The following is a 13,201-nucleotide window of genomic DNA, read 5'->3' on the forward strand; positions in this document are numbered from 1 at the left end:
TCTTTTATTTTTTAATTTTAAACATTATTTTATTTGGTCATTTCCAAACATTATTCACTGGAAACAAAGATCATTTTCTTTTCCTCCCCTACCCCCCTCCCACCACCTTTCCCTCTCCCATAGCCGACACACGATTCCACTGGTTATCACATGTGTTCTTGACTCGAACCCATTTCCCTGTTGTTGGTATTTGCATTAAGTGTTCCTTTAGAGTCTCTCCTCAGTCATATCCCCTCAACCCCTGTAGTCAAGCTGTTGCTTTTCCTCAGTGTTTTTACTCCCACAGTTTATCCTCTGCTTGTGGATAGTGTTTTTTCTCCTAGATCCCTGCAGATTGTTCAGGGACATTGCATTGACCCTAATCGAGAAGTCCATCACTTTCGATTGTACCACACTGAATCAGTCTCTGTGTACAATGTTTTCCTGGTTCTGGTCCTTTCACTCTGCATCACTTCCTGGAGGTTGTTCCAGTCTCCATGGAATTCTTTTACTTTATTATTCCTTTTAGCACAATAGTATTCCATCACCAACATATACCACAATTTGTTCAGCCATTCCCCAATTGATGGGCATCATCTTGTTTTCCAGTTTTTGGCCACCACAAAGAGTGCAGCTAAGAATATTCTTGTACAAGTCTTTTTCCTTATGATCTCTTTGGGGTACAAACCCAGCAGTGCTATAGCTGGATCAAAGGGCAGACAGTCTTTTATCACCCTTTGGGCATAGTTCCAAATTGTCCTCCAGAATGGCTGGATCAATTCACAACTCCACCAGCAATGAATTAGTGTCCCCACTTTGCCACATCCCCTCCAGCATTCATTACTTTCCATAGCTGTCATGTTAGCCAATCTGCTAGGTGTGAGGTGATACCTCAGAGTTGTTTTGATTTGCATCTTTCTGATTATAAGAGATGTTGAACACTTTTTCATGTGCTTATTAATAGTTTTGATTTCTTTGGCTGAGAACTGATTGTTCATATCCATTGCCCATTTATCAATTGGAGAATGGCTTGATTTTTTGTACAATTGATTTAGTTCTTGGTAAATTTGAGTAATTAAACCTTTGTCAGAGGTTTTTATGAATATTGTTTCCCAATTTGTTGCTACCCTTCTGATTTTGGTTACATTGGTTTTATTTGTACAAAATCTTTTTAATTTGATGTATTCCAGATTATTTATTTTGCATTTTGTAACTCTTTCTAATTCTTGCTTGGTTTTGAAGTCTTTCCCTTCCCAAAGGTCTGACATGTATGCTGTTCTGTGTTCACCTAATTTTCTTATAGTTTCCTTCTTTATGTTCAAGTCATTCACCCATTTTGAATTTATCTTGGTGTAGGGTGTGAGGTGTTGATCTAAACCTAATCTTTCCCACACTGTCCTCCAATTTTCCCAGCAGTTTTTATGAAATAGTGGATTTTTGTCCCAAAAGCTGGGATCTTTGGGTTTGTCATATACTGTCTTGCTGAGGTCGCTTGCCCCAAGTCTATTCCACTGATCCCCCTTTCTATCTCTTAGCCAGTACTAAATTGTTTTGATGACCGCTGCTTTAAATATAGTCTGAGATCTGGGACTGCAAGTCCCCCTTCCTTTGTATTTTTTTTTCATTATTTCCCTGGATATCCTTGATCTTTTGTTCTTCCAAATGAACTTTGTTATGGTTTTTTCTAAATCAGTAATAAAAAATTTTTTTGGAACTTCCATGGGTATGGCACTAAATACATAGATGAGTTTGGGTAGAATGAGAAAAAATCAAATATTCTAATCAAAATAAAGAAAAGAAATAATAAAAATAAAGAAAAAATCAGTAATTCAATGTGTTCTCAAAAAAAAAAACCCAGCATACACTTGTCTAAGGATTATTATCTCCAATGCATGTGATAGGTTTCAGTCAATCAGTCTCAGCAGAAGATGCTTTCTTCACACTGGAGCAGTGAATCCAAGAGTCCTTTTCTCCAATCTTTATGGATGTTGGAGTAGTTAACAATATTTGGAATGGTCCTTCCCACGAAGGCTGAGTTGCTCCAGTATGCTTGAAATTCTTAATATAAACTTTATCTCCTGGATTCAGGTCATGCAGAAAAAAGTCTAATGGTCCAGCTTTTATTGAAGATCCGGATTCATGAAGTTCATGTAGTTTGTGCTGTAACTCCTGTATATAGGAAGCAATAGTAGTATCTCCCCCTAATAGTGAGGTATATGCAGGACAAAAGGTTTAGCCTGTATAGGTAGATATCCAAAAAGCATCTCAAATGGTGAGATGTGTAGATCTCCTCTAGGCCTGCTTCTAAGATAAAACAGGGCCAAAGGGAGAATTTCAGGCCATTTTAAATGGGTCTCAGTGCATAATTTGCCAATCATAGTTTTAAGTTTTTTGTTCATCCTCTCAACTTGCCCTGAACTCTGGGGATGATATGGAACATGGAATTTTTGAGTTATCCCCAAACAAGTATATATCTGATTTAGAACAGAATCAGTAAAATGACTCCCCCTGTCAGAATCAATATGTGCTGGCAGGCCAAAAAGAGAAATAATTTCCTTTAAAAGTATCTTTACAACAAAATCAGCCATGGCTCGGGTCGCAGGAAATGCTTCAGGCCATCTGGTTAGTTGATCTACAATTACTAGACAAAATTTATAATGTCCAGCCTTTGGCATCATTATGAAATCTATCTGTAGATGTTCAAAAAGTGTATAAGCCAGAGGATGTCCATCAAAGGCTTTTCCACGAAATGCATGTTGGTTATATACCTGGCAGGTAGAGCAGGCTGAACACACTTTAGAGGCTATGGTAGTTATACCAGGGGCTATCCATACTCTCTTGACAGAGTCCACGATGCCCTGGGTGCCAAAATGACCATTTTTATGAATAGATTGGCAAATTTGGTTATAGAAACTTCTAGGGAGCAGAGGTTTTCCTTCAGATGACACCCACACTCCATTAATCTGTTTTGCTTTGAATTTTTGTTTCCATTTTCCCACTTCCTTTTCATTATAGGAAAGTGGGAGATTTAAATAATTAGTGGTTGTTAATGTTAAAATTAATTCAGGCCCTTCTATGGCTGCTAGCTTTGCAGCGGCAACTGCTCGGTCATTTCCTCTAGAGACAGGGTCAGAGCCACCTGTATGGGCAGAGCAATGAACTACAGCTAGGGCTTTAGGCAGTTTGAGAGCAGAAAGAACTTCATTAATAATTTCTGCATTAGCTATGGATTTTCCAGCTGAGGTTAAAAATCCTCTTTGGAGCCATAGCATCCCGACTGAGTGACAAATGCCAAAAGCATATCTAGAATCCGTATAAATTGTTGCCTTTTTATCCTTGGCAATTATACAAGCTTGTTTTAGAGCTATGAGTTCTGCTCCTTGAGCGCTAATGTTAGAAGGTAGTGAAGCTGACCATTCAGTGGCAAATTCTGAGACTACAGCAGCTCCAGTGTCACGTATGCCATCCCTCATAAAAGAGGAACCATCGGTAAATAAAATCAGATCTGCATTGTCTAAGGGAGTGTCCAAGAGATTATCTCGAGGCTTTTCTGCCATGGACACTAATGTTTCACAGTTATGTAATGGTTCTCCTGAAGTAGGTAAATCTGGAAGCAAGGTGTCAGGGTTAAGAGTAGTACAATGTTTTAAAGTAATGTTTTCACTATTTAATAAGGTTATTTCATATCTTGTAATTCTCTGATCCGAGAATGCCTGTGTTCTATGTTTTATCAACAATGCTTCTACCTCATGTGGGCACATTATTGTTAATGGACATCCCAATACTAAATCAACAGTTTTTGTTACTAGTAAGGCTGTAGCAGCTACTCCTCTAAGGCATGGTGGTGCTCCTGCTGCTACTGGGTCTAGTTGCGCAGAATAATAAGCAATTAAGCGCTGAGAAGGTCCCAAAGTCTGAGTTAACATGCCAGAGGCTACTCCTCTTCGCTCATGCACATATAAAGTAAATGGCTTGTTGTAATCTGGGATGCCTAGAGCAGGGGCAGACATGATAGCCTTTTTTAGATCTGATAGAGCTGACAAGTGTTCAGGCTCTAATTTGAGGGGTTTAGGAAATGAATCCTCTGTTAATGCTATAAGGGGTTTAGTAATTTCCACATAGCAAGGAATCCATTGTCTACAAAACCCTGTTGCTCCTAAAATTGCTCTCAACTGTTTCTTAGAAGTAGGAGCGCTTAACTTTTGAATATTATCAATTTGTTTTGGAGAAATATAATGAGCACCCTCAGACAGGATGAATCCCAAATATTCTACTTTAGGGAGACACCACTGAACTTTATCCTTTGAGATTTTATGTCCTCTTTTGTACAATTCCAAAAGAAGGTGTTTGCTATCTTCTTGACATGTTTTAGCATCTGTTGAAGCCAAGAGTAGATCATCTACATATTTGATTAATTTACTATTTTTAAATGTTATATTGTCTGTGTCTTGGCTCAAAATTTGCTCAAATAAACTCGGACTTTCCACATAACCCTGTGGCAGCCGACTCCATGAATATTGTGAGCCCTTCCAGGTAAAAGCAAAAATATGCCTGGAGTTCTCATGTATAAGTATGGAAAAGAAAGCTGAACACAAGTCTACTACTGTAAAGTATGTAGCTGTGCTAGGAATAGAGGAAATAATAGTATTTATGTTAGAAACTACAGAGTGTCTCTTTATAACATGATTTTTCACTGCCCTTAGATCCTGTATGAATCTATAGAAGTGCTTGCCATTGGGCCCTCTTTTTGGTTTTTTAACTGGCGGGATGGGTGTGTTGTATTCAGATTTCCAAGGGATTATTATCCCTTGTTCTATTAATGAGTTAATAACTGGTGTAATACCCTCAATTGCTTCCTTTGAGAGGGGATACTGAGGGATGGAAGGAGGTGGGCTAGATTTAGTTTTTATCTGCACAGGAACAGCCAACTTAAGTAAACCTACATTGGAAGAAGATGTGGCCCAAAGAGACTCCGGTATATCCTTAGGTATTTCAAAAGTGAAAGGCTCTTTTGCCTCCTGGTTTTCTGAGATAAGTACAGGGAGTAAGTTTAAATATTCCTCTGGTACTTCCAATGTTAAGGAACCATCTGGGAGCATGTTATTTTGGCTCTGAGTTTGCATAGAAGGTCTCTCCCCAGCAAATTTAAAGGGGAGTCAGGCATCAAAAGAAAGGAATGTTGTACCTCTAAGGGTCCTACAGACACCATTCTAGGGGCAAGTTTTTCAACTCTTTGGGAGTATTCCTGATACCCCCACTCCACTTTTTGAATCAATGGAATAACAATTTAAATATGGTAAATTCTTCAATACAGAGCTGGTAGCTCCAGTGTCTAATAGACAATCATAATAAGTATTACCCAACTTTAAGGTAACATGGGGTTCATTAGTATGGGGAAGGCAGTGGATAGGGACAACAGGTAGTAGGACATCAGGGTCCGGAAAATCAAAGGTTGTATCCTCTGATTCCTGTGCCCCAGCCACCCCAGACACCATCATTTTTGGGGGATAGATTTCAAGATTTACACTACCCGACACCCATATGCAGATAAATTATGATTCCATGGTAGATACTTCTTCACTTATAGTAAGGTATGTTGACCTAAATGCAAGGATTCAACTACAAAAAACATTTGATTTCATGCCATTTATAGCCAACATTCTTGATTAATAAACTCCAACAGATTACACATAAGGACATTTTAGTGAAAAAGACACAAAATACTTTCTCTGATCCATCTACCAATAGGAATTACCTGTTTGTATTGTATGGTAAATTATAATGATATTTTAAAAAAAGGAATCCATTTCTTTGGACTCTTCTGCTTCTTCAATTATCCAAGAACAGAAACATTGATGTTACTCTTTAAGTCTTTTGTCTAATGATTAAACATGTAATTTTTAGGTAACTGTATGGTGAAAAGGCATTGAAGTTTGAAGCTCAATACAATCATACCTCACCAATTTTCTCACTGAAATAGATACTACATTTCTGCTTTCTGTTGATCATTCTATAATTATCTCTTAGGCCATGGGATAATCAGGTAGCTTTGATTTTTCACTTTGACTTTACTCTGATATTTTAAGATAAAATTGTTGCCACATGGCCCTTTATTTTCTTATCATTCTTTGTTTTTAATCATTCTGAAATTAAATATTCAAAGCTTTTCTGTATACAAATTATAACTTAAAAGTTTATGTAATGTTGGCATCTATTCCATGCTGCTTACATAAATATACTAAGTTCAGCAGATTCTTTTTCTAAAAGAAGAAAGATCAACCCCCAACTGATATTTAGGGGTACCCCTAAAATATGAGGTGGAAAGGAACTCAGCTTTGATCTAAGCGACAAAAATTATAAATGTGAATTAGAATTGAAAAAAAAAGCCTTTGAGGCATATGTAGACATATTTACATACCATATGCAGTGCAAGAAAAGGCTTTAGATTAAGTAAATTACATTATTTGGAATTTTTGATATGCTACAAATGATAATAATTCTGCTGATATCAATGATAGTAGAGTCAATTCTAAAGTATTTTAACAATTTTGAATAGTTATTTATTTGTAATCATCAATACACAACTAACAAACCACAAACCAACAAAAACACCAAAAAATACATCTTCAGCTGAGTTTTTTCCTCAATGGATCCACTAGGTTGAAAAACACTGAGCACTACCATTTATGTTTTATTTCTTAATAAAAATGGTGCTCTTCATTAATGTTCCCATAGCATCTTTTATCTGCTTATTCCGTAGACTATATATAATGGGGTTCAGAAAGGGTGGTATTATGGTATAAAATACAGAAAGAATTATATCCTTAAGAGACTCAGAATCTGAAGGTGGTTGGGCATATACATAAGCACCTGAAATAAGAAATAAAGAAACCACACTGATGTGGGGGATGCAGGTCGAGAAGGCTTTTTTCTGGTCTTCTTTCACTGGAAACTTGAGCACGGTGGAAAATATACGAACATAAGATGCAATGATGAAGGCATAACAGCCAGCACCAACCACCACATCAGAAACAATTAAGGATAAGTTATTGCTAAAAGTATCTGAGCAAGAGATCCTTAGCAGAGAGGGGATGTCACAGAAGAACTGATGGACCACATTGGATTGGCAGAAAGACAAGCGAAATGTGTAACCTGTGTGGAAACCTGCATACACAAGTCCAGTCAACAAACACGTAATGGTCATCTGCAGGCAGACTCGGGGACTCATGATCACTGGGTAGTGCAGAGGGTGGCAGATGGCCACATAACGGTCACGAGCCATGACAGTGAGCAAAGTTAACTCTACACATGCCAAGAAAACCACAAAGAATACCTGAGCTGCACAGCCTGTAAATGAAATAATCCTGTTGTTCACCAGAGAGTTAACAGATGCTTGAGGAGCAGTTATTGAGAGGTAGCAGGCATCTACCATGGACAGATTCCTCAGGAAAAAGTACATGGGAGTGTGGAGTCTCCTGTCAAAGGTGGTGATGATGACAATGAGGAGATTCCCCATCAGGCCTGCAGAGTAGATGAGAAACAAAAGGAAAGAATACAAGATCTGGAGCTCTCGAATGTCAGAAAACCCCATGAGCAGAAACTCAGTTGCAGTGGTCAAATTGGACATTTTCAGACTTGTTCATCTAGTAGCTAACCTAGGTAGGACAAGGAGAAATCAGTCAGTCCATCTTTCAGCACTTATTAAGGACATACTATGTGCAAAGGCTATTTTATTTCCTTGAGATTTGACAGTTAGCATGATCTGTGCTATGTTTTGATTATTTGCCCTTCAATAAGTTAAATGACTTCTCAAGGAAAATCTCTAAGATTTATAAAAGTGAGGCAGAACTCTACTGAGTAAGGAAGTTTCTATTCTAGAGAATTCTATATAAGCAAAGTAATCTTATTAAGGAACTTACATTGGTTTACTTTTTTTTTTCTTATATTGTATTGATTACTTATAATCATTGCAGATAATTTGTCCTGGGTCAGGAGCCAACAATGAAAATAATTATTTTTTTTCTTTTTTTAATCTTTCATGAGTTGTCTTTGCATCTCCCCATATTCCTTTCCTGACCATTTCATCTTTTTTTATATATATATATGGAAGTATAGGAGAGAAAGTCAGAAACTTACTAAAACAGTTTCAATTATATTTGTACTGGTAGTAGAGAGCCAACCAAACATTTTCCTCCTCCCACTATCCCCTATACATGCTCCCAATTATTGAAAGAAAAAATTAGAAGTAAATGGTTGTCATATAATCAATAAGATTTTCCTCAACCCAGTGGCAACAGGATGATGAATGCTGCTGCCCCAGCCTGATATTCTCTCTGATCCTCTGAATACTCTCACTTCATCTAATTTGAATGATAGCTGCTCATCAGCTCTTTTAATCTTATCAACTATATTGTCTTCCATTAATAGCCATAATGAAATCATCATGAGCATATCCACCCTTGACTGGGGAGATACTGACCTGGTAACCCCTTCCCCAATCTCAAATGGGCATCAAAGCCTCTTTCAAGTTTAAACAACCAGGCTTTTCAGACAGTCTTAGCTGATGCTTTTTAGTCACTAATTCTCCAGTAAGGGAATCAAGTTAGTTTTGACAAAGGAGCGATGGTTGAACACATCTAGTTTTAGATACAAAATTATATTTAGATATAGATATCATTTAAAAAAATTACAATTCTAATTTTTGTCCCATTGTCTTCCTCCTCTGCCATCCACTGGGGTGACAGAAACTAAATCCATTATTTTCTGTATAGTCATGCAAGAGATAATACCATAGTAGTTAGATGAGATATAAATAGAGAACGAGACAGAGAAAGAAAGAAAAAGAAAAGAGGAGAAAAAAAGAAAAGAAATTATATCATTAATACTTACTGTATTTTAATTTGGACACAGCTACAAGGCACCATGCTGTTAACTTATCTAATTTGAGTTTCTCAGAAATTCTATTATTTAATTCCTCAGGCATGGCAAAGAATTCAAGAATTTCTCTAGCTGAGGCTGCATCAGCAGACCCATATCAAAATTACATTGTTCAATGGACCTCATAATTTTATTCTGCTTGTTTGGGAAGTAATCCTCCCACTCTCAACCATACCTATTATATATTTTTGCTTTGGTTAAATAGCGCGTTTAATATGGTAGCCCCAATGGACAAACTTTACCTTTGTAGAAATTCCCTGAGTTGCCTTTGGGACAGAGTCCCTGATGTCCAGGACAATTCAGAGAGCCAGAGATGATAGCACTGAGGCAATTATTTCTGGGTTGGGAAGGACATGTTTCCAAATTAAGTCCTTTTAGAAGAACTGCGTTTGGAATTCTAGAGACATTAATTATTGCATATATGTATAAATATATTTTAAGACTGAGGAATTTATTCTTTCTCTAATTTCTTACAAAGAATAGATGCTTACTTAACCCATTATTTAAAGGCTTCCAAATGAGAAATTCAAAGTTCTTGGGCAGATGTTTGACACATTAGCTCTGCTGGCACAAATACACAATGACTCATGGAGGCAAGAGAAGTTGTGAAATGTTTGCAAGTGTATTTTAGTTTTATGCATCATATCTTTGCCTTCTCAGGAAAAAAATTACTCAAGAAATGTACCAATAAAGTAATGACATCTGACAGATTATATAATATTTTAAACCCACAGTCCTCATTGTACTAACTATTAAGAAGAAAATGTTATGTCCTAGAGTATTTGGTTTGGTGGTCATTTAGGCTTATTTTTGTTTGAATCCATCACTTGATCTTAAAGCAAAATAATATTTTCTTACATTAACATACAACTTATTCAGTTACCTTTCTTAATTTTTATTATGAAAAAAGTGTTTCTATGAATATTTTAAATCCATGATACCATCATTTCTGTGATTTATCTCCTTGTTGTATGTACTGAGAATTTTAAATTTACTCCACCCTGCCTAGTCTTTAGAATTTTAGCAACCAAGAATGTATAAACCCCCACTTAAGGATTAAGTGTGGGGAAGGAAGGTCTGTGACCTGTGTGTGCTAGCAAGTGACAAATCAGAAACAGCTGACTAACCCCCTGAGCTGCCCTAAGCCAAGTTTAAGCCACTATTGGTACTTGTGAGACACAGGAAGTGATGTAAAGGACTGAGTTTATATTTCACATCACTTCCTGTGAGATGGACTTTGGTGGATTTTTGTGGTAGTTCTTGCCTTGGAGGGCTGGAGAGTGGTTTCTGAGACTGCTTCCCTTGGGCAACCAGGTGATGAGGGTTTAAGGCTCACTTCCCTTTCCCTTGACCTTTCTAAAGGCACCAGCCTCCAGGGAGGCTCCTCATCTTTGTGGAAGCCTTGTGGCTGGAAGCTGAGCTAGATTTAATCTTCTGGAATGTCCCCTTGGCTGAAGCCTCTGAACTCTCCCTGCCTAAACCAGGCTGGGGCAGTTCTTCCATTTTTCTCTTTCTCCCTCATTCTTAATTTCTTCCTTCTGTTTTAAATAAACCACCATAAAATTCTATTCTGACTTGAGTATTTCTTTTTAATTTAGAATTTAAATCCCTGGCTACCATTAAATAATTTATTCAGTCCAACCATAAGTTTTACTCTAAACAGTACCTATTAAGAATCTAGCAATGTTACATACACATAATATAACTATTTTTTCCTGGAAATTATAAATTTATTTAGAAAAAGTTTGGTTAGATTAGCATCACTAAATAGGATTTATTTTTAAAGACACAGACTTTCCAGTGTTAACTGTTATCTTCTAAAAAACATAACAATTTGTAGCTTATTAATTATCCATATGGTATATGTGATTCTGGGAATTTCTTTTTAACTCTCAGTAACCAAGGAAGCTCTTTTAATAGTACAAAATAGTACAAATAGTAGAAAAAAATAGGCTACCCAGGATCAGTAGAAGGAATTTCCTAAAAATCAGTATTCTCTCAACCAAGAAATTAAAGGTCCAATATGTTACCATCCTTATCACAGAAAACTGTCATATTTTATGATGTGGTATCATACTTGGTATTATTTTCCACATATCTATTGATAGGTGACATGAGATCTTTGGGAGTTCATTCATAAATATCTTCCTGGGAATCAGCTTTCTTTCTCTCTTCTTGAAATATCTGCAGTGGGGAAAAAATCACATTTAAATCTCTCTGCTCATGGAAGAATCACAGTTTCAGCTTCATACAGTTCAGACCAAGTCAAAGCTCAGTCCAAACTGCCTTTTCAGGCATCCAGTGTTTTTTATCTGCCAATTCAAGAACTGTTGCTTAGGTGTTCCACATTCCAAATCTTGGACATAGCAATTCCAATCTGCATGAGGACTTACAAAACTTTCAAAATCCTTGCAACCACTTAACTTATTTATCTTCTAAAATCTATCACTACATTCCCCCATTTTGATCATGTGTCTGAAATGGTTTATGAAAAAAAAATCTTACTTATTGATCAAAATTAAATATTAAATGCCCACCTTATTCCTAAACTCTAATTGCTATGAAAGTAACATTATCTTATTCCTATCTATGCCATTACTCTCTAAGATAAACTTTCCTAGGGATAGGTAAAAAAATTCAAACACCAATACAAACATTAGAAATACAGAAAGTTCAGCAAACATTTGCAAAAATACAATAAAATCCAAAATGCAAAACACAAAATGCAGTTTTACAAAAAGCAGATACAAAGAATACAATTATTTATCCTAATTCGAATACAAAAACCAAAATTATCTATGGATTAGATCATTCAAAAAATTCTTATAAACTTTATAGAAAAAAATTATGACAGTAGAACCCAATTCAAATCACGCTTTTACAAAAAAAAATTCTACCTAACAACAGTATTATGCAAAAAACCTGATGCAAAGTGCATCTTAAAAATACTATTGAAACAAATTAATAACAAACTTTTCCTATGCTAAGCTTTCTAATACAGGAAACAAAAAAAGCTATCTAACTGCTAACTAAAAAACAAACTATTCTTCTAAGAAGTTTAAACTTCTACAACACTTTAACTACTCACACCTAAAATACAGATTTGTACATTAGGTGTGTACATTCCTACACATGCATTTACCCAGTCAGTAGCCAGGACTACAGAACATTTGCCACACTATGAAAGATAAAAAAGGAACTAGATATATAGGAGTAAATGGTAACTAGGATGGAGTCAGAATAATTGATGTTCTATACTTGATATAGAATATGTATTACAAGGAAGACCTGCATTTAGTGCATGTTAAACACCAGCAACTTTGAGTCTCACACATGATCAACTCCTTGAGCTCTTTGTGCAGAATGTCATCAATACACATAGGATTATTTTGGTCTCTTTGACCTTGTGCTCAATTGGCACTATGCAAGTAGCTTTGTGCTTCTTTGGCACTGTGCAATGGCCCTTTTTGTATTCCCTTCTCCTGGAATCAGACAGAATCATTAACCAAATTCCCATAACTTTTTCAAATAATCAATGGCATAATTTTTATAGTCTAAACTTTTTGGATATGCATTGATATTAGAGCAAATGTATTTTACACTTATTTTACTGCAAAATAAAAAAAAAACAATTAAAGAAACATCTCAAAACTGTTGATGTGTTTCAAATACGAAAAGGAGACAAAAAATAACTACAATACTATATTGTACATGCAAGGAAAAACAATAATAAAAAAGTTTTAAAAATCAAAAATATATATCTTACAAATATTAACATGCTGTGCCAGTTAAGAAAAGGCAGAATACAAAGGTTTCTCACCAAAAATTACATTCATTTCCTTTTCAAACTTGGCCATGATCATTGTGTGAGTGCAAATAATTTTCCTTACCAAGTAACAATTTTTTTAAAAAGAAGAGTTGTACAACAGGTAATGCACACTCAAAAAGTATCAAAATCCTCAAAGTTCACATTACCTCAGTTAATGACAATAGCAAACAAATTCACTATCATTAGGATTCACATGAGTCTTCTGTATGACATTTAAAGCTAATGGATACTTGTCACAAGTATTTAGGTGTAGCAATGTTTCAACCTTGGCTGAGATCTTTTTTTTAATATATTTCAACCATCATTAAAAATGTGGGAGAAGAATCTAGAAAAAAAAAAACAGACCTCTGTACTGTTAATGTTGGATCTAAAAAAACATCACCAAGAGTCTAGATCATTCTGGTGGAAGAATAGAATAAGCTGAAGGGTTAAAAGTGAGAGATGCTCCCTCTTGGG

General features: G+C 35.9%; 1 protein-coding gene across 1 annotated transcript; it reads right to left on the reverse strand.

Moving 5' to 3' along the window:
* Window positions 1-6,609: 6,609 nt before the first annotated feature.
* LOC100033123 (olfactory receptor 14C36-like) lies at window positions 6,610-7,606 on the reverse strand. Its single transcript, XM_056825927.1, has one exon. The coding sequence runs from the start codon at window positions 7,604-7,606 to the stop codon at window positions 6,671-6,673; it is 936 nt and encodes a 311-aa protein (XP_056681905.1). The 3' UTR covers window positions 6,610-6,670.
* Between the last annotated feature and the right edge of the window lie 5,595 nt (window positions 7,607-13,201).

Source organism: Monodelphis domestica, chromosome 4 (assembly GCF_027887165.1).
Source record: "Monodelphis domestica isolate mMonDom1 chromosome 4, mMonDom1.pri, whole genome shotgun sequence".
In the NCBI taxonomy this organism is placed as follows: Eukaryota; Metazoa; Chordata; class Mammalia; order Didelphimorphia; family Didelphidae; genus Monodelphis; species Monodelphis domestica.

Bases quoted from the DNA above. Each gene is read 5' to 3' on its own strand.
- LOC100033123 (XM_056825927.1), bottom strand. From the start codon at position 7,606: ATGTCCAATTTGACCACTGCAACTGAGTTTCTGCTCATGGGGTTTTCT.